General features: G+C 44.8%; 1 protein-coding gene and 1 non-coding gene across 3 annotated transcripts; one reads left to right on the top strand and one right to left on the bottom strand.

Moving 5' to 3' along the window:
- Nucleotides 1-1,398: 1,398 nt before the first annotated feature.
- TRIM27 (tripartite motif containing 27) lies at nt 1,399-24,392 on the bottom strand. 2 transcript variants are annotated; one of them, XM_007973338.3, is made up of 8 exons: nt 23,597-24,392; nt 22,269-22,364; nt 18,301-18,531; nt 10,116-10,138; nt 7,395-7,510; nt 7,230-7,262; nt 5,676-5,702; nt 1,399-3,062 (listed from the first exon to the last, which is right to left on the bottom strand). In XM_007973338.3, the coding sequence occupies exons 1-8, from the start codon at nt 24,014-24,016 to the stop codon at nt 2,467-2,469; spliced, it is 1,542 nt and encodes a 513-aa protein (XP_007971529.1). In that variant the 5' UTR covers nt 24,017-24,392; the 3' UTR covers nt 1,399-2,466. The 2 variants fall into 2 exon arrangements, with proteins under 2 accessions (XP_007971529.1, XP_007971530.1); XM_007973339.3 differs by lacking the exon at nt 18,301-18,531.
- Nucleotides 14,316-14,418, top strand: LOC119626919 (U6 spliceosomal RNA). The gene has a single exon (XR_005243096.1). It is a non-coding gene; the product is annotated as a U6 spliceosomal RNA (small nuclear RNA).
- Nucleotides 24,393-26,268: the final 1,876 nt, after the last annotated feature.

Here is a 26,268-nt window from a genome sequence, read left to right on the forward strand (position 1 = left end):
AAACTAAAAATTTAAATAAGAAACTATAAACACATCACCCACAAGAACTAGAAGATAACCAATAACACATGTCAACCTATGCCCTATCCTCTATCCCATCCTCTCTCACACTCCATAGGTAAGCATGCTATTTTTGTTCATATTATAAAGGGTATATAAGATATACAGTCTTCTGAGACTTTTTTCACTAGGCATTGTTGGTAAAATTCTTCACCCTCCTAGTTACATCCCCATTCAAATCGCAAGAAATTTTCTTGAATCCAGCAAGATTGTTTATCTCTGGTCCAGCTGATGCTGTCAATAAAAGTGCAGTTAAGATGCCACTCCTAAGGCACTAGGTCTACTGGGAATAAAGTAGACCCAGTGTGGGATTCTCTAAGTAGCTTGGAGACAGCTCTATCACTGGGGCAGCAAGAACCAAAAGTCCAGCCCAAGGGCACGTTTCCCTGGACTGGTACAAGGTATCCTCTTTGTGAGCCCTTATTCTTGCTCCCTGCCCCAACTGACTAAGTTAAGTGAAAGTGGAAGATGACTTTGAATAGGGCTGTTCACCCCATTTGCCAGTTGCAGATCCTTGAGTTTAGAGTAGACACTGTTATAAGGCAGACATCCCAGGTCAATGAACTGGTGCTCCAAGGCTTCCAGTCTCTGCTCTGCCCCTTCTATGCAGGAAACCATAATCGATAACATTGTGGGGCAGGATCTGATGTATGTGATCATGTGTTCCATCCCAGTTTGAATCCTGGCTCTGCTGCTTCCTAGCTGTATACCCTGGATAAGTCATTTACCCCCTCTGCTGCAGTTTATCTGTAAAGGCAATAGTACATACTTGATAAAGTTATCATGAGCATTAAGTAAGTTATTGTGCATAAAGCTCTTCATATGATGTTCCAAGCACTGCTCTATGCTTGTTAGTAGTATTTATGTACCTGTGTGTGTATATATATATATATAACTGTATACATTTAGATCCCAGAATATTCTGCAAAAGCTAACCTAGCCTCATGGAAGCTACTTTCTATAGCTCCCTTAAAGCCTGATGAGTAAATGAAGAATGAGGACATGATATCACCAACTCATGAACCTCAGCCATGGAACCCCAGTGCCTGGCACAATACTACAAAAAGGACTTGAGAAAATACTTTCCTAGTAAAATTACAGGGTTAATCAATATAAGAACTGTAGGCTATGAATGTCCAACACTACTTTCTTAGTACCTCTAGAAAGTAGTGATATCATACAGAGGAAGTAGTTTTATTTTCCAGTTTGAAGTAAACTATTGGCCAGCGTGGGATTTTGGGACCCATAGGGGAAAGCAACACCATTAACCATTTCCTCCCCACACCCATTCCAACATCTGAACCCAATCCTACCAACACCCAGAAAGCAACAACAATGTAAACATCCATATTCACTTTATTTTTAAACAGAGGGGCATGTACCCAAAGAGAAGCAGGACTGAGAACCATCATGGGGGCTTGCTTGAAGTGATCTGCCCCAGCCTTCTGACTTCAGAGTGTCTCATGATCCAATGGCCATGGGGGTGGAGCTGCCCCTTGACAGTATGCACTTAAGAATGGTCAATTCCCCTATCCCCCAAAGGAAATGGAGAAAAGGAGCCAAGAAGTCAATGAATCCCTGGAGTATTGTCCCAGAATCCTTCCAGGGATGGTATACCACTGACCACCAGTCCACAAATGTGACTGGTAAGGGATCTAGTAACAGAGGATGGAGTTGGGCAGAATATTATCCTGGATGATATGCGCCCAGCACTAGAATACACCTTTCATTAGAATGAAGGGAGCAGACAAAACCCTCAGAAAAGATACAAAGGCAGAGACATTGATTAGAACATTATCTCATAACAGAGGTGGGGTCATTACCCACCATTATTGTAAAATAACTGTAACTAACCAAAACACATACAGGCCTCTTTAATGGAGTTAATAAAACTATGGCAGATTGGGAATCAGGGGCAGAGGTACTGTTCCCAGATGGAAAAACTGGGATAACGGAGCCATGCTGACAGGGCCTTGTTCCAGTCTAGGTTGTTAGAAAGGAGCCCTAACCCAGAAATGACAGCAAACAGCCATAATCATTATGTGGGGCTGAACCAGAGGAAGCCAGGCTGAGCCAAGAAGGTGGAAGTATCTGGAATGGCTCTCCAAATCCAAAGATTATCCATACTCTTTATCCCTCCAGCAATGTGTAAAACCAGAAAGTGTGAAACACTGGAGGTGGACATCTGGTTTTTATTTCTAGGATATCTTGATACATCTCATTACATTTCACAATCTGCACGGGAAGGAAAAGGATGGTAGAGAACATGGACATCCTGTCTCCCACCGTAAGGGCGTGGAACATGGTAAGGATACCCAGCTGTGACAGGACGTGGCAAGGCAACAAGATGCCTTGTGCCTGGCATAGGATTACAGCCAACAGCCCTTTTGGCCTGAATCCACCTCCTCAAGGGGAGGTCTCCATGGAATGACCATGATTCCCAACATGGCCAGAAAACCCATCTATCCCACTCATGGGGCAGATGATCAGAGGAGCTGCGCTTTTCCCTCCCGAGTAACTCAGACTGAAGTACGGCCGGACAGGCCCACAAAAGGTAGCATGAGAGAAAGTGAAAGTGTGACACCTCTCTGTCACGTTGTAGAAGGAGACCTCGCCAGCATCATAGTCCAAGAAAATCCCCACCCGCTGAAGCGGGGTCCGCAGGGGGAGGGCAGTCATTGGGGAGGTAAGAGCCCAATATTCTTTCCCATACCACAAAGACACTGCCCAGAATCCATTCTGGGGGGCTGAGGTTACTCCACCTTTTCTGCACACTGAGTCTTCACAGACACCTATGGTCCACTTGGCTTTATCTCCCACCTCTACCTCCCAATAATGTCTCCCAGCGATGAAGCATGGAGAGCCCAAGACACAGGGAAACAGATTGAACCGCTCGGGGTTGTCAGGCAGGTCCTGTTGGAGGTAACTGTACCGCACTTGCCGCAGATTGTCAGAGAGGATCAGGCTGGGGTAGGCCGTGTCTGGGTCCAGAGTCACGTCCACTGCAGAGACACAAAGAAGAGAGTCAGCCACGGGCCAGGAGAGCCTATTCTAGAACACTCAGTGCCTTTCTACTGCCTCCCCAAGAATGAGAGGTTCCCACTAGAGGTTGCATGTATTTTATTTAAAATATATTCTAAACTTCACATTTCAAAAATTACTGCTTGGATTAGCTGGTTACCAGAATACACTGAAAATACCGAATTTTAGCCCCGTATCTTTTCTTTCACATCTGAAGCCACAATATCCATTATGAACCGATTTTAAGAGATAGGGTTCTGTTGCCCAGGCTGGAGTGCAGTGGTGTGGTCATAGTTCATTGTAACCCCAAACTCCTGGGCTCAGGTGATTCTCCCGCCTAAGACTCCCAAGTAGCTGGGACTATAGGTGTGCACTACCACCCTAATTTTAAAACATTTTTTGTAGAGACGAGGTCTTACTGTTGCCCAGGATGGTCTTGAACTCTTGGCCTCAAGCAATCCTCCCACCTCAACTTCCCAAAGCAATGGGATTTCAGGCATGAGCCACTGTGCCTGGCAGATACACTGAATTGAGGTTTTCTTACATGCTCACCATCCCTTATTCTGAAAACTTCAGGGGCCCAAAGTTTCACAGAATTCAGAATATTACAGGTTTTAGACAGGTAGGGTCTTGCGCAGCATTCTATAATGAAATATTAATAGATCTGCTATGAGATCCACGAATGTTTACATAATGAAGGATAGACTCTAAACAGCACCACATAAATTCAGGTTTTGATACTATAATTTCCTACAAAATAATGAAAAAGGTTGTGGCTTTCAGAGATTGGGGATTTTAGAACTGTGGGTAAAGGACTGGGAACCTGTATCAGTATGCTTACCTTCTAAATCACTCTTTTACAATTATTTTTTACTGTATTTTTTGAGATGAGGTCTCACTCTGTCACCCAGACTAGTACAGTGGCATAATCATGGCTCACTGCAGACTTCATCTTCCGGGCTCAAGCAGTCTTCCCATTTCAGCCTCCCAAAGTGTTAGGACTACAGGTGTGAGTCACTACACCCAGCCCAAATCACTCTTTTATCCATTCTATAAGATCTTTACTCTGCACATCAAAGCTCTATTCATCTTCTTCTAATGTCCACTGCAAGACACACATCCTCCAAGTTTTTCTTAATCTGCCCAGGCCATTACACTCTTCCTGTTCTGAAATCTAAAACTATGTATGATCCATGTCATCTCCTCTGGCATTTAGTATTATAGCATCTTGCTATCATCAAGTGTTTTCCTGCTTCAAAAACACTGCTAATGGGCTGGGTGTGTGACTCATGCCTGTTAATCTCAGCACTTTGGGAAGCTAAGGCAAGAGGATCGCTTGCATACAGGAGTTTGAGACTAGCCTGGGCAACATAGTGAGACCCTGTCTTTACAAAACATAAAAGTAAAAATTTAGGCAAGCATGGTGGTGTGTGCCTGTAATTCCAGCTACTCAGGAGGCTGAGGCAGGAGGATCACTTGGGCCCAGGAGTTCGAGCCTGTAGCAAGCTATGACCACGCCACTACACACCAGCCTGGGCAACAGAGAACCTGCCTCTAAAATGAATAATAAAAAATTTAAAAAAGTAAAATACTCAAAAAATAAATTAATTTAAAAAACAGTGATATGTATTCTCTCATTTGCTCTTCACATCTTGTTCAGGAGGAAGATTCCCAAACATTACCTCTTAGAAATTTAAGCCCACAAATTTTGACTCCCACAAAAGACAGGCAACTGGTAGAGATAACCAAGAACCCCAGAACCCTTGGTTCCCGGTTCAACAATCTGTCTACAACACGTGCCTACCTCCTTCTTGTGTCATGGGTGTATCTCCAACCAGACAATGTAAACCCCATGAGTAGGATGATTTATGCCCTTCTGTTCCTCTAAAATACCCTGTACAATGTTAGGCGGTGTAGGATACAAGCGAAGTACTCAGTTAATACTTGTTGAAATAATTAAATATGGATCAGAGCCAGCGCACACCCAGGACTGCAGATCCACTGTATGTAGAGCCCTTCTCTTCATTTAGAGGACACTTCATAACAGAAGGTGACTGTGACTGCAGGATGAATACACCTTAGATTTGAGTACTTCTGCAATGTTAAATTTACCCAGGGTCTAAGTGAAAGTGGTTGTGAGGGGGAAGGGGAGTTTCAAACTTTGCCCTGAGGCACAGCGATGGGATGACAGGAGACTCCTAGACTTCCTCTAACACTCAAGAGTAATAGGGGAGCTCAATCAGTCTTGCTTGTCACAAACCATGGTTTATCCCTGCAGCTGGGCAGGCACAGCAGTGTACTAGTGTACCAGCTCTGTTCTACTTTTGGGGAACTGCAGTTTCCATCCTATAATCCTTCTTTAACACCTGAGATTGATTTTACCCTATGGCTTCAACTCTGAGGCATTTCAAGAGGCAAAGATACTGTTAACACATAGAAACAACTGTGGATTTTTGTGGTTGTTGTGTATCATCTTTATACATGTAACCTGAAGAATCCACATCTAAGCAATCTCCAAATCATTCATAATAGTAGTTAGGTTCACAAAGATTGTTACTCCTTAACCTAATGTGGTTTTGTCTCTCATCACCTACCTGAGTATAACTGAGCCTCTCTTAATTCTGAAAGAACAAAAGAGAAAAGTTATAGAAGTCATGAGGGTTTCCAGGAAATACATAACTGAGGGGGCTTTGGTTAGTCATCATAAAGCAGTGGTCTCCATTAGAAACCCCAGAACCTCTGCTGTCAGTCATGCACTAATTTTTTCATATGATGTATGGCTCTATCATCCAACCAAAAGCTTTAAGGGGAGAGGGATTGGGAATCTTAAGTAGAGGGATAACCACATGCCTGAGACTGGTAGAATATGGGATCAAACTGAGCCAAGATCAAGAATTCCACCTTCTAGTGAGTCAGCTGGCTCTGCAGAGGGAAACGCAGTTCCAACCCCACGTCATAAATAACTTTTGAGTTTCATAAGTCATCTGGGTACGACAGCTGAATGGCTCAAATGGCACTCACTGACACTCTGGGGTAAACATGACCATTCATTTATAAGGCACTTTATAGTTGAAACAGAATTTTTCACACATTATCCCACTAAGCCTTTTAAGTGGCAAGAAAAGAAGAGCCAGATCAAGGTCGTGCCTGAACTAACCACTTCTGGTTATTACCCACTGTATTAAGTGGAGTTTCTACTCATTTGTAGAGGACATGTATCTGCTAACTCTATGTTGCTAGATGCCCCAAAAAGTATATATCTGAGTAGATGCAATGCAAATAAGAACTCAGCATATATAAAATAGAAAATAATAAAAAATTATGGGTGTTTGTAATTTCTAATAATTAAGAGAAGGGTTTACCTACATATAAGGGTTTCAGAATCCACCAGACTGCCCAGGAACTGAAATATTCCCAGGTAGAATAATATATGGCCAACTCTTTACTGAATGTGGCTTGTGAGCAGGAAAATTTAAATTTGGAAAAGCTTCTCCAAATGCCTAGAACACTTTATTTAATAAACGTAAATATAAGACTTACTGTGTCAGGTTCTATTCTAGAAGTGTTAGAAATGATAACTAACCTTAATTCTTATACCTTAGGAGGTAAGAACTATTACTGTTCTGTTACAGATAAGGAAATTACTTGTTGAATCCTTACTAAGTGGTAGAGCCAGGCCCAGAACCCAAGCAGCCTGACTCCTGACTGCCCGCTCCTAACCATGTCCCTGGCAGTGCTGCCTGTCAGCGCTGCTTGATTACCTCCTGCCCGAGCTGGCACCTGTGCCCACAAGCAGTAGGAACTCAGTAATTACAATGATAAACACTAGCTCAAGTGAAATGTATCCAAGGTAGTTTTTGTTCATACTCTTTCCGAAATAATCAAATTAATTCTGGATTGATTAATTTTTGGATTGCTTATTTTTCTCCTCCATCAATGCAGATTGAGAATTGACTAAATACAGTTAACAGACTTCAAATTAGAGCAAGAGGCTGTTAGTTGAGAAAATTAGTTAAGACCAAGGGAAGATGTAAAATATAAGGGAAGGCTGGCCAATGGGTATCACCCCATGTTTCCCACTTTCAGGGCAGATGTTCTTTTTTCCAAGCAACTTTACATCAAAAAGCCCAGTAGGTAGATAAATTTACCTTGGATTTTCTCCATATCTGACTGCATTTTTTCTAAGAAAAGAAAACAAGAAAATATTCAGTTTGCATCCCACTATCTGGCTGGAAAATATATCCTTTCATCAGGCAATATACAGATATTGAGTATAAATCCATTTCCCCTCATGACACCACTCCTCACATTACCTGTGAACTGCTTTAGACTCTCCGTCAAGAATAGACATTTTTGGGCAAAAATGTGGATTTTCTCTTGCAAATCTGGAGGCGTGATCCAAGGTTCAGGAATCCTGATTCTTTCAGCCCTAAATTTAAAAAACATGAGTAAATTTTTTTTTTTTTTTTTTTTTTTGAGATGGAGTTTCGCTCTTGTTCCCCAGGTTGGAGTGCAATGGCGCCATCTCGGCTCACCGCAACCTCTGCCTCCCAGGCTTAAGTGATTCTCCTGCCTCAGCCTCCCAAGTAGCTGGGATTACAGGCAAGCGCCACCACAACCAGCTAATTTTGTATTTTTAGTAGAGACAGGGTTTCTCCATATTGGTCAGGCTGGTCTCAAACTCCCGACGACCTCAGGTGATCCTCCCACCTGGGCCTCCCAAAATGCTGGGATTACAGGCATGAGCCACCGTGCCGGGCCCAAGTAAATTCTTTTTCCCAATTCCATGACCTTCCAGGAACTAGGACAGGGGCTAAGCTAAACTGTCTAGCACAGATGAACAGTCTTTAAACCACTACAGCTTTTCCCATCTTCTCTTCCTGAGCTATGATCCTCTACACCAAAACAGGATAGATATTGTACTCATTCTCATATCCCCCAAAGCACCTAGCTCATGGCTTTTCAAATATTAAGTACTCAAAAAGATTCACTGAATTACATATGAGGCTGACTGCCAGAAAGCGCTAGATTCCATGACAGTCCTTGATATTTATGGTGGGCAATTAACCCGAATTCTCAGGTTCCCAAATATGGAGAGAATGACATGTTCAGATAGAAAGGCACTGTGGGGGACAATACCCAATTCCCTAGCCCTGCAAGGATGTCTATAGCAAAGACTGCCAGTTGCCTATCCAATAGCCCTTCTGCTATCTTCTGCCTTTTATGGCTCACAGCTGCCCAGTCCCTCATAGCTAGATGTGACCTTGTGACTGAGTTCTGGTCTATGAGAGATAAACTGTATCTCATGATGTTTTGAGAAGTCTACTTAAAGTAACATGACTGGGAACAGTGGCTCACACCTGCAATCCCAACACTTTGGGAGGCCATCGTGGGAGAACTGCTTTGAGGCTAGGAGTTCAAGACCAGCCTGGGCAATATGGTGAGACCCTGTGTCTACAAAAAAAAAAAAAAAAAAAAGTAATGTGATGTGACTTATCTCCTTCTTTTTGGTTGGCATTCTACCAGCTATCATGGTATATGAGGACCATACCTTAGGGATGGTAGAACAGTGAATGGGAAGAAACCTGAGTCTGAGGATCACTGGAGTTACTGTACTAGCCACAGACTACCTACCTGCACATTTTTTTTTTTTTTTTGAGATGGAATCAGGCTCTGTCGCCCAGGCTGGAGTGCAATAGCATGATCTCAGCTCACTGCAACCTCCGCCACCCGAGTTTGAGCAATTCTCCTGCCTCAACCTCCCAAGTAGCTGGGATTACAGGCATGCATCACCACACCTAGCTAATTTTTGTATTTTTAGTAGAAACAGGGTTTCACAATGTTGGTCCGGCTAGTCTTGAACTCCTGACCTCAGGTGATCGAACTGCCTCGGCCTCCCAAAGTGCTGGGATTACAGGTATTAGCCACCACAACCAACCTGCACATTTCTTTTATAGATAAGACAAAATTGTATTATGTTTAACCCTTAAACCAGTAACATTTTGGGTTTCCTATCTTATATAGCCAAATTCAATCCTTAATGTCACAAACTGCTAGGGTCTGAGGGAGCTAACTCCGTATGTTAGGTCAGAGCTAGACTGGCATCACAAAGTAGCAGATAACAGTATTATTTTCTTGGGTCATCTGGTTGGGACTAGTATGAACTCCACCTTATCTTCATCCTATGGTCCCTCAGGAACCTCAATTCCATCAACATGATTCTATCAACACAGGCCTCCCAGCCACACTGCCCCATCTATAAGGACCTCCTCAGTCTCCTTAAATGCTCCCACACAATCAAGCTGCATTTTGCTTTAGAAGGTTTTCACCATTCAGGGTCTTAATCACCTTCACAGTACAGCTTCCTCAAAGTCAGTTTCTACCCCCGAAGGCATTCTTGCACCAAACATTAGCTTCCCAAGGCCCATCCCACTTGCCAGGTCATCCATCCTGCAAATACAACTTTGCCCTGGCTTACTGCCCCCTCCAAGCTCTCCCTCTTTGTTCGTGTTCCAGCTGCCAGGGAGGTTTTCCTCACTTTTTTTTTTTTTTTTTTTTTTTGATGGAACAAAGAAATAGCAAGAGTAAGAATAAGAGCCAGAATCCAGGTGGCTCATCAGTAATTATGTAAATCCAGGTCAGTCACACCTTTCTTAGGCTTTATTTCCCCCATTATAGAAAAAAAAAATGAGATAATGAAGAATTATGAGATAAGGAAAGGATTCTGAAATGTATAGGAAGCAACAGACATAAACTACCCTTATGCTCAGCCCAGGTCTCTGTAAGACCACACCTTCTCCTCTCATACCCCTAATCCACCAGCAGCCTCCCACGTGAACCCCCTGCTTCCTGAATTTTACTGAGTAGAGCTGTGGTTCATCTAATTCTTGGTACACTAGTGACTCTCTTCAGGCATATGTGTCAATTTGATAAGATGTCCATCCTCAGGCTCAGGGCTCCTTTCAGGATTTACAAATGTGAAGGAGACAGTCTTCTCATATTTGATTTAACACTAGGGAAACAGAAAACTATACCTGCTCAATGTGTCCCCAATGTCCTGCAAGAGAAAGGGAAAAAAAAATAACCATGAGAAGTCATTGATAACTTCAGTTTTCTTTCACAGATGTTTGTTGAAAAACCAACTGCAGACTGGCTCTCATGGGAGAAATCAAGGAGAAAAGGATCACTGGAACATAACTCAGTTTTGAGGAGCTAAAAAGCAGGCAGAGGAAAATGGGATGCATACTATTTACTATACCAGCATTTCCCATATCTGCCTTCAGTACCCACCATCCACTGGTCAAGGACCTCAGGATTTCAAATTTACTAACTCAAGTATCCTACAATTGGACCTCAACTTGCCTACCTGTCCAGATCTTTTTCTTTTTATTATGAAATAATTTCAAATACACAGAAAAGCTGTTAGTACAAAGAACTTCAGTATACTTTTTTTTTTTTTTTTGAGACAGAGTCTCACTCTGTGTAGCCCAGGCTGGAGTGCAATGGCGCGATCTTGGTTCACTGCAACCTCTGCCACCTGGGTTCGAGCAATTCTCCTGCCTCAGCCTCCTGAGTAGCTGGGACTACAGGTGCCTGCCACCACGCCCAGCTAATTTTTGTGTTTTTAGTACAGACAGCGTTTCGCCATGTCGGCCAGGATGGTCTCGAACTCCTGACCTCAGGTGATCCACCCGCCTCCACCTCTCAAAGTGCTGGGATTACAGCTGTGAGCCACCGGCAGCCTCTCCCTTCTTTCATACACAAAAAGTAGCATACTCTCATCGGGCGCGGTGGCTCATGTCTGCAATCCCAGCACTGTGGGAGGTCAAGGCGGGCGAATCATATGAGGTCGGGAGTTCGAGACCAGCCTGACCAACATGGTGAAATCCCGTCTCTACTAAAATTGCAAAATTAGCCCGGTGTGGTGTCGCATGCCTGTAATCCCAGCTACTCGGGAGGCTGAGGCAGGAGAACTGCTTGAACCCAGGAGGCGGAGGTTGCAGTGAGTCAAGATCACGCCATTGTACTACAGCCTGGGCAACAACAGTGAAACTCCGTCTCAGGAGAAAAAAAAAAAAAAAAAGGTAGCATACTCTCTATTTTATATTTTTATTTTCCACAAAGCAATATATACTGGAAACCACTCCGTATCAGTTCACAGGTATCACTCTTTTCCTTTTTTTTTTTTAACCTGGATAGTGTTCCAGTGTATATGTGCACAATTAACTAAAACGAACTTGTAGGTTTTGAAGTTAGACTACTTCCAATATTTTGCAAGTACAAATATGTTGCAGCAAGTAATCTCGTGCATATGTATTTTCAAATATATTTTCATACTTAATTATATCTTCAAAGTAAATTCTTAGATTTTTAAAATTTCTTATTGATACATAACAGACATACATATTTTGGGGGTACATGTGATAATTTAACACATTCATAATTTGTAAAGAAATCAGTTTATTGGGCTATCCATGACATCATAAGTATTTGTCTTTTCTTTACTCAAGAAGCATTGCAATTACTCTCCTCTAGTCACTTTAAAATATAAAATAGGCCAGGCATGGTGGCTCACGCCTGTAATCCCAGCACTTTGGGAGGCTCAGGCAGGCAGATCACCTGAGGTTGGGAGTTTGAGACCAGCCTGACCAACATGGAGAAATCCTGTCTCTACTAAAAACACGAAATTAGCTGGGCACGGTGGCGCATGCCTGTAATCCCAGCTACTCGGGAGGCAGGAGAATCGCTTGAGCCCAGGAGGCGGAGGTTGCGGAGAGCCGAGATCATGCCATTGCAATCCAGCCTGGGCAACAAGAGCGAAACTGCGTCTCAAACAAACAAAAAAAAAACTAAAACCAAAAACAAAAAATATATATATATGAGTGTGTGTATATATGTGTATGTATATGTATGTAAACATACACACACATGTGTATATATACATACATATATGTATAAAAAATAGATTTGTAAACTAGTCCCCCCACTGATCTATCAAACACTAGGTCTTATTTCTTCTATCAAACTATGTATTTGTACCCATTAATCCCTCCTCATCTCTCCTCCTCCTACCCTTCCTAGAAAAATTATTTGTTAATTCCGTGTGTATATATGCACGCACACACATACAGTTTTCTTAAATATTGAGAAATTCTCCTCTAAAAGGGTCATATGATTTTGCATTCCCACCAGCCCACTGACATATGAGTGTCTCTCCCACACTTCATCAACAGTGTATTAAGTTGAAAATTTTTGCTATTGTAACGAGTAAGAAATGGTATCTCAACATGGTTTTAGTTCGCATTTCTCTTATTATAAGTACAGCTGAGCATTTTTTCACATGTTCACAAATCAGTTTATGTCTTTTGCAACTTGCCTATTTGTGCCTTTAACCCATTTTTCTCTAGAATTTTGGTCTTTTCTCTCTCAATTTTTAAAAGGTCTTTTTATGTTAGAACTATCACTTGTATTTGTGATATTTATGGCAAATATTCAATTTTAATACCACCTTTTGACTGGTTACAATGTTTGTGTGCTTTTTTCTTTTTCTTGTACTAATACCAACTGCTTTAATTATATGGGGTTTAAAATATAGTGTAATATCTAGTAGGGCCAGTTCTCCCTCAGAGCTCTTCTTTCACAGTGTAGCCAATCTATTTTTTTTTTTTTTTTAAGACAGAGTCTTGCTCTGTTGCCCCGGCTGGAGTGCAGTGATGCAATCATAGCTCACTGCAGGCTCAGCCTCTTGGGCTCTAGTGATCTATCCCAGCTTTTTTTTTTTTTTGAGACAGAGTCTTGCTCTGCCTCCCAAGTTGGAGTGCAATGGTGCGATCTCAGTTCACTGCAACTTCCACCTTCGAGTTCAAGCGATTCTCCTGCCTCAGCTTCCCAAGTAGCTGAGATTACAGGCACACACCACCACACCTGGCTAATTTTTGTATTTTTAATAGAGACAAGGTTTTGCCATGTTGGTCAGGCTGGTCTCGAACTCCTGACCTAAGGTGATCCACTTGCCTCGGCCTCTAAAAGTACTGGGATTACAGGCATGACTCATTGCACCCGGCCTATCCCAGCTATTATTATGTGCTTATTTTTCTATCTGAAGTTGACTGTCAATTTGTCTAGATCCAGAAAAAGCACTTGTTGGTATTTTTATTGAAATTGCAAAGGTGGGAGGGGGGATGAGGGATAAGAGATTACTTAATGGCTACAATGTACACTACTTGGGTGATGGTTACACTGAAATCCGAGACTTCACTACACAATATATCCGCTTACCATAAAAAAAAAAAAAAAAAAAAACAACTGCATTTATGAATGTGAAGGACTGATAACTTGCTTTCACTGTCTTATCAAAGAACAAGTGATTATCTCGTTATTTGTTTAAGCTTACTTTGTGTCTTTCAGGAATGTTTGAATGTTTTATAATTTTCCCCACATAGGTTTTTGTACATTTCTTATAAATTTATTCCCAGGTATTTTATCACTACTTTTTTTTTTTTTTGCAAATGGAAACAGCATGTTCTCTTCTAATATGTCTTCTAGTGGCTGCTATCTGGCATATGAAGGCTGCTAATTTCTGTATGTTAACTTCTATCCCGATTTGTATACCTATAATTATTTTCTTTACCTGAACTGGTTACAACCTTTAATGCAGTGTTAAATAGAGATAAATGATACTGGGCATCTTCCCTATTTCTGACCTCAATGGGAATGCCTCCAGTATTGCCCCATTAAGTAATATTTAGCCTGCTTTTCCAGTGACTTCCAACATAAACACTTTTTGATATTCATGGAGCCCCTCCTCCCTTACTGAGTCCATTACTTCTTTCCTTCTCTTCTTTCTTCATCATCCACCTTCAGTTTCATGCTCCATCTGTTTAAATAACATTCTTAAAAAAAAAAAAAAAAAGCTTTCGACCGGGTGCAGTGGCTCACGCCTGTAATACCAGCACTTTGGGAGGCCAGGGTAGGCAGATTACCTGAGGTCAGGAGTTCAAGACCAGCCTGGCCAACATGATGAAACCCAATCTCTACCAAAAATACAAAAATTAGCTAGGCATGGTGGTATGTGCCTCTAATCCCAACTACTCGGGAGGCTGAGGCAGGAGAATCACTAGGGAGGTGGAAGTTGCAGTGAGCTGAGATCACACCACTGCACTCCAGCCCGGGCAAGAGTGAGACTTCGTCTCAAAAAAAAAAAAAAAAAGGTTTTCAAGCCTTAATTATGGTGCTTGCTTCAGCAGCAGATACCCTCAAATGAGAATCATGCACAGAAGATTAGCATGGCTCCTGCACAAGGATAACACACAAATTTCTGTATCATTTTCTACTTTTAATGTTCATAGCAGCACTACTCACAACAGCCAAAAGGCATAAACAACCAAAATGCCCATCGACTGATGAATAAACAAAACACAGTATATATCCATACGATGGAATATTATTCAGCCATAAAGATAAAGAAAGTACTGAAACATATATATGCTAAGTGATAGGCCAGATGTGGTGGCTCACGCCTGAAATCCCAACACTTTGGGAGGCTGAGGCGGGTGGATCACCTGAGGTCAGGAGATTGAGACCAGCCTGACCAACATGAAGAAACCCTATCTCTACTAAGAATACAAAATTAGTTGAGCGTGGTGGCGCATGCCTGTAATCCCAGCTACTCGGGAGGCTGGGGCAGGAGAATCACTTGAACCTGGGAGGTGGAGGTTGCAGTGAGCTGCGATCGTGCTATTACACTCCAGCCTGGGCAACAAGAACGAAACTCCGTCTTAAAAAAAAAAAAAAAGTATGCTAAGTGAAAGAAAAAGGCTACATACTGTATGATTTCAATTATATCTAATATCTAGAATAGATTAATCCATAGAGCCAGGAGTTAGGGGTAGAAGGAAATGAGGAGTGATTGCTTATTAGTGTGAGGTTTCCTTTTGGGTGGTAAAAGTGTTTTGGATCCAGACAGTGGTTGATAATTGTACAACACTGTGGATTTACTAAATGCTACTTTGTGCCAGAGTTTTACAGTTTAAAATGGTGAAATTTAGGTGATGTATATTTTACAATTAAAAATTGAAGAAGGCTGGATGTGGTGGCTCCCACCTGTAATCCTAGCACTTTGGGAGGTTGAGGCGGATAGACTGCTTGAGTCCCGGAGTTCAAGACCAGCCTAGGCAACACAGCAAAACTCCACTTCTACAAAAATTACAAAAATTAGCCAAGCATGGTGGTTTACGCCTGTAGTCCTAGCTACTCAGGAGGCTGAAGTGGGAGGATCATCTGAGCCTGGGAGGTCAAGGCTGCGGTGAGCCATGATCATGTCACCGCACTCTGGCCTGGGTTTCAGAGTGAGATCCTGTCTCAAACAACAACAATCAAAAACTAAGGGGGAAAAAAAAACAAACCCTCAAGTCCATCTTGCAAAACCCCAATCCTGGATGAGACTGACCATCTGCTTACCCAGTGCCCACGCCAGAGCAGTCAAGATTTGAGAAAGCAAAACTGATAAGAAAGTTACACAACAGGGGCTGGGCACGGTGGTTCGCACCTGTTATCCCAGTGCTTTGGGAGGCCGAGGCAGGCGTATCACCTGAGGTCAGGAGTTCAGGACCAGCCTGGCCAACATGGCGAAACTCCATCTCTATAACAAATGCAAAAATTAGCCGGGCGTGGTGGCGCACGCCTGTAATCCCAGCTACATGGGAGGTTGAGGCAGGAGAAATGCTTGAACCTGGGAGGGAGATGTTGCAGTGAGCCCAGATCGTGCCACTGCACTCCAGCCTGGGCGACAGAGCAAGACTCTGTCTCTAAAAAAAGTTACACAACAGGGCAGAATGGTTACATTATAAATAGATGTTCACTGACCAAATGCTCCTACTAGTTCTTGCAGACCCTCTTTCCCATACCCTGAAACAATCATTTCTTCCCATACAACAGAAGACCCTCTGGAACTAATTCCTGATATATGTACTTTAGTTCTCATTTCCACCTGCCTTCTCAGGAACCGCACAATGCTGATCAGTACATAGTTTCTTTCTTTCTTTCTTTCTCTCTCTCTCTTTTTTTTGAGACGGGGTTTCGCTCTTGTTGCCCAGGCTGGAGTGCAATGGCACGATCTCAGCTCACTGCAATCTCTGCCTCCATGGTTCAAGCAATTCTCCTGCCTCAGCCTCCTGAGTAGCTGGGATTACAGGCATGTGCCACCATGCCTGGCTAATTTTGTATTTTTAGTAGAGATGGGGTTTCTCCATGTCAGTCAGGTTGGTCTCGATCTCCTGACCTCAGGCGATCTGCCCACCTTGGCCTCCCAAAGTGCTGGGATTACAGGCATAAGCCACCGTGCCCGGCCAGTATATGGTTTCTTGTGGTTTCAGTGTTCTCCATCTAGAAACCTTACAATATAGACTCCTTTCCGTATGTATTTTGAAAATATGTCTAACTTCTAGTTTCTTTAACCAACCCCTCTAGATAAAACTCCATAATCCTGTCTCGTCTCTAAGTATTTTATTACATTCCCTTCACAGCTGTACTTCAAATAGTCATCTACTTGTGTAGTCTCCATTCACCTAACCTAGCCAGCACTCAACTCCCACTAATGTGGCTCCTGCCCCAATTATTCCACTGTGGTAGTTCTACATAAGATTACAATGATGGTCATGTTATTGAATCAAATGGGTATCAGCTTTGATATTATTTGACCTCAATTGCATTACTATGTTGTCCACTCCCTCCTTGCTCCATCTCAAAAATAAAAAAAAGAAGAAAAAGGCAGAAAAAAATAAATACATTTTTCTGATTTTTCCCATTTAAACATGTAGCCTGACTGGGTGCGGTGGCTCACGCCTATAATCCCAACACTTTGGGGGGCCGAGGACAGCGGATCACGAGGTGAGGAATTCGAGATCAGCCCAACCAATATGGTGAAACCCCGTCTCTAGTAAAAATACAAAAATTAGCCAGGGATGGTGGTGTGCACCTGTAATCCCAACTACTCAGGAGGTTGAGGCAGGAGAATCGCTTGAACCCAGGAGGCAGAGGTTACAGTGAGCCGAGATCACACCACTGCACTCCAGCCTGGGCAACAGAGCAAGACTCAGTCTCAAAATAAATAAATAATACTAAATTAAAATTAAAACGTAAAAACCATACTTATTGCCCAGGACATACAAAAACAAGTGATGGACCATACTTTGCTGACCCTTGCCCTATGCCATCATCCATTTTTATTTTTTATTTGTTTTTTGAGACAAGAGTCTCATTCTGTCGCCCAGGCTGGAGGGCAGGGGCGTGATCTTGGCTCACTGCAACCTCTTCCTCCTGGGTTCAGGCAATTCCTTGCCTCAGTCTCCCGTGTAGCTGAGACTATAGGCACATCGCCATGCCCGGCTAATTTTTGTATTCTTAGTAGAGACGGGGTTTCACCCTATTGGCCAGGCTGGTCTTGAACTCCTAGACCTCATGATCCACCCTCCTCGGCCCCTCAAAATGCTGGGATTACAGGTGTGAGCCACTGCGCCTGGCCTGCCATCATCCATTTTTAATGGCTTTTATCAATACCTGTAAGAACTGTCTGATCGCCACACTAAAATATAATTCAGGAAAGCTTATTTGGTACTTAATCTCAGTGCCTAGAATAGTGCCTGACACAAAGCAAATAATTAATATGCACTGAATGAGCAAACGACAGACAGGCATTAGCTCATTTCCTGTAGTCTTGCTGGGGTAGGTGTGCTGCAGCTTTATCACCTGCTCTACCAACATTAAACCACAGAACTGCTCAGTTAACCTAACCACTCCTGCTCAAGTGCTCATTGTTTTGTGGCTGTAGTAATATGTTAAAACTATAAGATACTGGAGTGAGGAGAGTCTTTGAATGACGTATTGTCTAAGCCCCTCATTATTGAACAAATAAGGTCACTGAGGCCCAAAAAGGTAGAGAGCCTTGCCTGTAATCAGACCACTTGTCAGTGCTGGGCAGGCCCAAGCACCAGGTCTTCTTTTTGCCGTTTCCATGAGACAATGCAATTGACTAATTCAAGTTGTGTGAACCAGAACTTCTAGTTTACATAGTTTCCTTCCAAGGTGCACAATATAGAGTTTGGCAAGCTCTTGCTATTCCTGCAGAGTTAAAAAGACAGGGGGTCCTGGCTACTACTTGGCAAAGGAGAAGGGAGGGTATTTTCAGTGGGTGCTGCTCTGGCAGGGCTCTGCAAGCCTTACCTGCAGGAGCTCCCTGGTGGGCTGCTGCTGCTTCTCTTCTAGCTGAGCGATCAGGCTGCTGAGGTGGGAGATGTTGCAAGAGAACTGGGTGATGGCACCATTGATGCTATTGTAGATGGCCAAGTCTAGCTCCTCAAGACGGGCCAGGAGGCGATATTCATGCTCCTTTAAGGAGTGATACAGCTGCTCAAACTCCCAAACAATCTTCTCCCTCTCCATCTGGGTTAGGCTCTATGCAGATGACAGGGAAAGGCAGTAAAGAGAAAAATGGCTCATTTCTAGGGCCTTCATAGTTCTCCCGTGACCACCTACCCCAAGACCTCATTATGGATAAAACAAGCAAAATGCCAACTCATTATTTCCAGTCTTTACTGACTGCACATATAATGGCCAGGAACTGAATTACCCCAGTGATGATGATGATGATGATTATTTTTTTTTTTTTGACACAGAGTCTCGCCCTGTCACCCAGGCTGGATTGCAGTGGCACGATCTTGGCTCACTGCAAGCTCCACCTTCCCGGGTTCACACCATTCTCCTGCCTCAGCCTCCAGAGTAGCTGGGACTACAGGCACCCGCCACCACACCTGGCTACTTTCTGTATTTTTTAGTAGAGATAGGGTTTCACTGTGTTAACCAGGGTCTCAATCTCATGACCTCGTGATCCACCCGCCTCGGCCTCCCAAAGTGCTGGGATTACAGGCGTAAACCACCACGCCTAGCTTACCCCAGTGATTATTAAGACAGTCCCTGTTCTCAAGTAACTCAGAGAAGTGAGTCAGGTTCATGTGATATACGAAGTCATGGATGGGTAATTAAAGACAGGGTGACAGCCTGCAATGAAAGAAGCTGGTACCATCTTCACAGAAGCAATTTCACACAGTGTTTATGTGATGAACAAGAGTTCACCACATAGGCAATGAGCGGGAAGGCTTTCCAGGCAGAAGAAATGGCACAGGCAAAACAGTGGAGAGAGAAAGCAAATGGTGCTATCTGGCTGGAGCACATGAGTGTTGAGGGAAGGGACCAGAAAAGGTGAGGCCTTGTCATGCCTGGCCTGGGAGGCTGGGGGTAACGACTCTATCCCAACTGGGAAGCATGGAAGATTGTCACACAGGAAAGTGACAGGGTCAGATATGTGTCCTATGGAGGATGGAACAACCAGTAACAGTTTTCTTGCCCAATCTTCCTGGGCCCTTCATATGTAAGCCACACCCTGTCTGTCCTTCACGGGTGTTCACCAACTGCTGTCTATCCAGCTTTGGGTGGGAGGGAGAGAGGTGGTCTCCCCACGATTCCCTCTTGGTGCTGATTTGTTTGCCATAACTTACTGTCTTTCTTCCTTCACCCCACCCCCACCACCAACAGGACTCTAATATAAACTTTTGTTCTAAACAAGGAGCCAGCAACGAGCTCCAAAGGAGCCAAGTGAAGTCGTATTGGACACAGCCATGCCCTGCATTTACATATTGGCAACGGCTGCTTTTGAGCTACAACAGAGCTAATTAGCTATGACAAAGTCTATATAGCCTACAAAGCTAAAAATATTCACTATCTGACTCTTTCTAGAAAATTTACCAACACCTGTTCCAAACTCAGCTTCTCCTGAGAACCTTCCCACACTGACTATCCCTCTAACCACCCTTCTTAAGACACTCACTATGCACGTATGTCTTTTGTTTATTAAATCCTTTTCAAAGGTCATATTTCATGTCAGTTGGGTAATTCTTTCAAAGACATAAACTATACAAAATAATCTTAGAAATGAAAAATTAAGGCTGAAACAATTCTTAAATATCAACTAATTCAGTGTTTCTCAAAGGGGGTGCTACTGGCACCTTGCTAGGACAATTCCGCCTGGCATAGGACTGTTTCTTGCCTTGTAAGACATTTAGCATTCCTGCCCAACCTCCCCAATCACTTGATTCTTCTGAAGACAGCCAAAGAAATACCCACACACCATTGCAGAGGACAAAAAGGCAGTACTACCCTTGCTGGTCTAGTCCAACCTACTTGTTTCACAGATGACCAAACTGAGACCCACAGAGGTTGTATGACTCCATCTATACAATTGGGTGGTGTCAGAGCATAGAAGCATGTCCAGGTGCCCTGATTCTCAGAGAAGGGATGTTCTCCCCTTTGATAATCCTCCCACAGAGGATATCATCATGTGCATAATGATTTGAGTCCACTCAGGCTCACTGAGAAGATTCTCCATTCATCAGACCTATTTTCTTTTCTTTTTTTTTTTTTTTTTTTGAGACAGAGTCTCGCTCTGTCACCCAGGCTGGAGTGCAGTGGGGCGATCTCAGCTCACTAGAAGCTCTGCCTTCCAGGTTCACACCATTCTCCTGCCTCAGCCTCCCGAGTAGCTGGGACTACAGGTGCCGCCACCACACCCGGCTAATTTTTTGTATTTTTTAGTAGAGACGGGGTTTCACCGTTAGTCAGGATGGACTCCATCTCCTGCCCTCATGATCCACCTGCCTTGGCCTCCCAAAGTGCTGGGTTTACAGGCATGAGCCACTGCACCCGGCCCATCACACCTGTTGGCAAAAAGGAGAGCTCAAGTCTCAGTGGATTGTGTGGGCAGAGCAAGTGGTGGGATCTAAGGACACCATGGGAATAAGTTCGTGGTCCAGAAGTTCTTTACTACACCCTACGAGGACTGAAAAAGTGATGCTAGACTCTACTAGTCTGGGACTTTACTTTTCAGACAGAAATACCTCTAGTGGGTGGAGACCGGTAATGTTTTATTTATTGTTCAAAAAACATTTTTAAACACCTAAGTGGTGGATATACAAATGTGTATTATAAATGTCTCTGTACTTTCTTTTTCTTTTTTTTTTTTTCTTGAGACGGAGTTTCGCCCTTATTGCCCAGGCTGGAGTGCAATGGCACGATCTTGGCTCACCGCAATCTCCACCTCCCGGGTTCAAGTGATTCTCCTGCCTCAGCCTCCCGAGTAGCTGAGATTACAGGTGTGTACCACCATGCCTGGCTAATTTTTTGTATTTTTAGTAGAGACGGGGTTTCACCATGGCCAGGCTGGTCTTCAACTCCTGACCTCAGGTGATCCGCCCACCTCAGCCTCCCAGAGTGCTGGGATTACAGGTGTGAGCCCCCCGTGCCCTGCCTTGTTTTTTTTTCTTTTCAAAACAAAATTCCCGGTTAGGTGCAGTGGCTCACACCTGTAATCCCCACACTTTGGAAGGCCAAGGCAGGTGGATCACTTGAGGTCAGGAATTCGAGACCTGCCTGGTCAATATGGTGAAACCCCATCTCTACTAAAAATACAAAAATCAGCTGGGTGTGTTGGCGCATGCCTGTAGCCTCAGCTACCTGGGAGGCTGAGGTGGGAGAATCACTTGAAATGGGAGGCAGAGGTTGCAGTGAGTCAAAACCTCGCCATTGCACTCCAGCCTGAGTGACAGAGTGAGACCCTGTCGAAAAAAAAAAGAAAAAAATTCCCATATACTCCTATCATAAATTAACACATCAGCCACTTGTCGAGGCCTTGAGAGATTGGAGGAAGAGTGCAGAGCAAAAAATTCAGAATTAAGGCATTGTCAAGAAAGGAGAATAACCCAAAGAGAAGCAACAGTGGGACTTACACAAATCCACTATTAGCACTTGTCTACAGAATAGTAAGAACGCAAGCTAACTGTATCCAATAATTTTACCTATCTCAGCTTTGCCAAGGATCAACCTTGGTCTACGCAGTTAGCAGGTTAAACTATACTGACAGGTCTGATTTCCAAGGGTTCCAAACTTGGCTCCTCCATGCTTTCCCCAAAAGAAAGGGAATCTCTTAGTTCTCTGGGTGAGTTCCCCCTGCCATGTGCAGTTGATCCCCCTCTACCTACAGGTTCTGGGTGACATGCTGGACAAGTTTAAGGGAAGTAACATCAGCTCTACAGAAGAGGGGAGCACCAGCAGAAGCAACTGTGAATTCCAACAACCCTTACCAAGAGTTCAGCTCGTGCCTGTTCCCCTTGGGCCCGACGTCTCTTCTTTAAATCTTTCACTCTTTTTAAATGGTCAAGCTGGTTCTGGATTTGCTCCTGAGAAAAGCAAAACAGATGGGCAGTTCAAAATTAGGTAGACCTTAGTATCAGCATGGTACTTCTAATCACACATGGAGTCCACACACCTGATGCCAAGTCTCTAGTTGGCGCTTGTTCTCAGGCCACACTGCCACCCACAAGAGAAAGACTCAGGGCGCAGGGGCCAACAAGCCACTCGTTTGGCAATTTGTGTCTATCTTAGCAGCCTGTCGCTTCAACCACTCAGCTACCTCGTCAGGATTATTTGTGTCTATCTTAAACAATGAATCATCTACCTGTCCCTGGTAGGATATCGCATGACTTAGTGGAACTGTGACTGGAGTAGGAGGCTTAGAGTTATGTTGTATTGTAGCTCTTCCACACAAGCATACTGTGAAAGTGACTTCTTATTTCCCTCATGTGTGAAATGGGCAAACAGCAGCTTCCCAACCTACTCAAGAGTTCTCACCAGAGTAAGTGAAAGAATATAGCTGAAAGGTCCATAAATGTTAAGTGATTAATTACACATGAATGTATTCATATTTAAACACGGACATAATTGTGTATGAATTCCTGAAGCCCTCAACATACAGAAAATACACAGTATCATGGACTCCTTGAAGGTCACCTTACAACTGTTTTTATGTAATATTTTGTTTCCACGTTTCTGTTTAGTTGTGCCAGTTCACAGAGGGCTCTGTGCATCACATGATTCCACAATCTTCCTCATAACTGTTATCTCCTGAGTCTCAGAGTGGTTAAATGACTTAAGCAGTGAAGAGCCTGTTCTTTTCTGTGAGTTTCTAGACCAGGACGTATTGCAGGAAAGTGCTGGGGAAATGCTTATAGACTAAGGAATGGGCATCAGTCAGTTAATGTCCGACTGCGTTTTGTGTGACAGCCGACGAGAGTACATGTGTCTCTACAGCTCGTCGATGTGCAAGCGATTTTATGCGCTTCTTTTATACTGTCAAATGCATGTCTCCGTGTACAATGTGTCCGTGAGACAGGAAACATGGGGGCACACAGAGAAAGGAGAGTGGGGGTGGGGAGACTTCTAGCTCCCTCGCCAGCTACAGGTTTTCCTCCAAATCTGAGTGCTGAGGCTCTGGAGCGGACAGAGAGGAAATGACGGCTGTGAACCACACGTCCGGCTCAGCCATTTTCTAGGCGGAAAAAGGGAAGCCCCTTTGGCTCTCTCCTCCCTTTGTCCGACTCGCGCTCCCGCCCTCCCGGATCCGCGCCCTCACCTTGAAGCCCTCTACTGCCTCCTCGAGCGGCAGCACGCTGTGGCCGCGGTGCTCGCGGGAGCGGTCGCACACCACGCAGATGGGCATCTGGTCCTCCTCGCAGTAGAGCTTCAGGGGCTCGCGGTGCTTCTCGCACACGCCCATCTCGCCGCCGGGCCCCGACGGCCGCTCGGTGCGCAGCTGCTTCACCAGCTGGGTCACGTTGGCCAGGTGCCGGTTGGGCCGCATGTGCCTCTGCGGGAAGGTCTCCCGGCACTGCGGGCACGACACGTTAGTCTCTGCCGTGCCCCAGCAGCGGGCGAGGCACGCGCAACAGATGTTATGGCCGCAGTCGAGCATCATGGGCTCTGCGAAGTACTGCAGGCACACGGGGCAGGTGGTCTCCTGCTGCAGGCACTCGGCCACGCTCCCGGAGGCCATGGCGCGGGCCTGCGGGGGCTCACGGGCATGGGCCCCGGCGCCGAGCTCTGCACGGAGCCCAACTCTCCGGCGCTCTCTCGCGTTCGCTGTTCCTGGGAGGCAAGGGGCGGACGGAGGGCGGTGCCTCCCGGGCCCGTATCCCAGACGCGCCCGCGCACCGAAGGCTCAGAGTGGCCTGGCCGCTCCCTGCGCCTGTGCCCCCTGAGCGAGTGCGGGAATACAGCCGGCTCACAGAGGCTCGCGGCCACGCTACTGGGGCAGGAACGGGTAGCCAAGGGTCAGGATCCCAGGGCCAGGCGCGCAAAGCGCGCAAGACAACGTGGCCGCGTCCGAGCGGATCCCGGCGGCCGCGTAGACCCCACCCCGGCGCGAGCGGAAGAGGCGGCTCGGGGGGGCGGGGCTTGGCCCGCGCTTCTAGCGTGTGACAAGATTTCGTGGCCTCGGGGCCCGGGCTACTTTCTCTGGAAAGGCCCGGGAGGCTCCGCCACTCTCCCTTGGGCGGGTCGCGCCGAAGCTCTAGCCTAGGGAACTGGTCACAAAAGCAGATGGTGCCACACGCTCCGGGCCTACAAGCTTCCGCGACTGCCGGGCCCAGGCCCCTAGTGTTTTGTCGGGTTTCTTCTTGGTGCCCAGGTCTCAGCCCCTGCTAAAGAAAGCTGGCTTTGGCTGCGCGCAGTGGCTCACGCCTGTAATCCCAGCATTTGGGAGGCCGAGGCGGGTGGATCACGAGATCAGGAGATCGAGACTATCCTGGCCAACATGGTAAAACCCCATCTCTACTAAAAATAGAAAAATTAGCCAGGCATGGTGGCAGGCGCCTGTAGTCCCAGCTACTTAGGAGGCTGAGGCAGCAGAATCGCTTGAACCCGGGAGGCGGAGGTTGCAGTGACCCGAGATCGCCACTGCACTCCAGCCTGGGCGACAGAGCGAGACTCCATCTCGGAAAAAAAAAGAAAAGAAGAAAGAAAGCTGGCTTTGTATAGGTGCTGGGGAGCGCAGACATCTGGCCTCCCCAAGAGGCTGGAGGATGAGGAGGGTCACCGACTGAGCCCACCTGATAGGTGAGGCCTTTTATTAAACAGCCCCATTTGTAGGCACTTGCAGTTTTGTTTAGAAAAAGAAAGGTTTAATTATCAGATGGTAACATTTCTGTGTGGCAATAACAAGCCCAGCTCTGCTACCTCTCGCTTGTGCCCAAGCAAGTTGGTTTACCATTCATTTACCTCAGTTTCTCCTCGTGTGAAATGGGGATGATAACTGTACCGCAGTAAAGAAGTAGATTTCGTTACATCTTTTACTTTTTGAACCATAAGGTTGTTTATCCATTAAAATAGTAACAAAATGCCCGTTACATAGGGTTGTTGTATTGAGGAGCAACAACCTCAAAATTGCTTGCTCCTTTCTGAAGTATAGAGAGACTAAGAATCCTACGGTGACCCAGGGTCTTGGAGTCCCACAATACTCATTGTCTTATCATCCAGTAGACCTCCAGCATTTTTAAGTTGCTTTCTTATCCCTTGCTTGATGTCTCCTACTTTTCTTCGAGATTTTCTCAATATTGTCCTGCTATCTGAGCAATATGGGCTTCTGCTTCCAGACTTCATTTGATGTTTATTTTATTTTTTCACAGTGAAAGTATGTTTATTAAGAAAGTAAAGGAATAAAGAATGGCTACTCCATAGGCAAAGCAGCCCACATCATCACTTTAGAGTTCCCCTCTCGTCCTCTTCCCCATGGGACGAGAAGTCTGAGGGACTAAGTGCACTTGCCAACCCCAAACCCACATCCACCTTGCAACCATACTCTGAGTACCCAGTCGTTCAAATTCCAGTACCAAATAGCCCAAGCCCATTTCCAGAAAAACATAGCGTACTTGGGCCAGGACACACGACAGTCCGGTCTTGGTTTGAGATTAGGTCAACAATGCAATTTGTAAGAATTAAAGGATATGTCTCCTCTCGTTTACTCCAAAAAGGACTAATAAGCATTACAATACAGTACAGAAATATGAGAGATATAGATAGGTAGATAAAGCTGCCCTTCATCTTCCCCCTTACTTGCGAGATGAAAGCCTTGAATTTGGCTTCGTTTTTCAGAATTGATTGTGTTTATCTTACCAACCCTTTATAACCTCTGGAGGCAGGTGACCTGGGGATAAAGAAAGGTAGAACAGGCAGGGTGCCTTGGCTCATGCCTGTAATCCCGTCACTTTGGGAGGCTGAGGTGGGCGGATTGCTTAAGCCCAGGAGTTC

Source organism: Chlorocebus sabaeus, chromosome 17 (genome assembly GCF_047675955.1).
Source record: "Chlorocebus sabaeus isolate Y175 chromosome 17, mChlSab1.0.hap1, whole genome shotgun sequence".
NCBI classification, from domain to species: domain Eukaryota; kingdom Metazoa; phylum Chordata; class Mammalia; order Primates; family Cercopithecidae; genus Chlorocebus; species Chlorocebus sabaeus.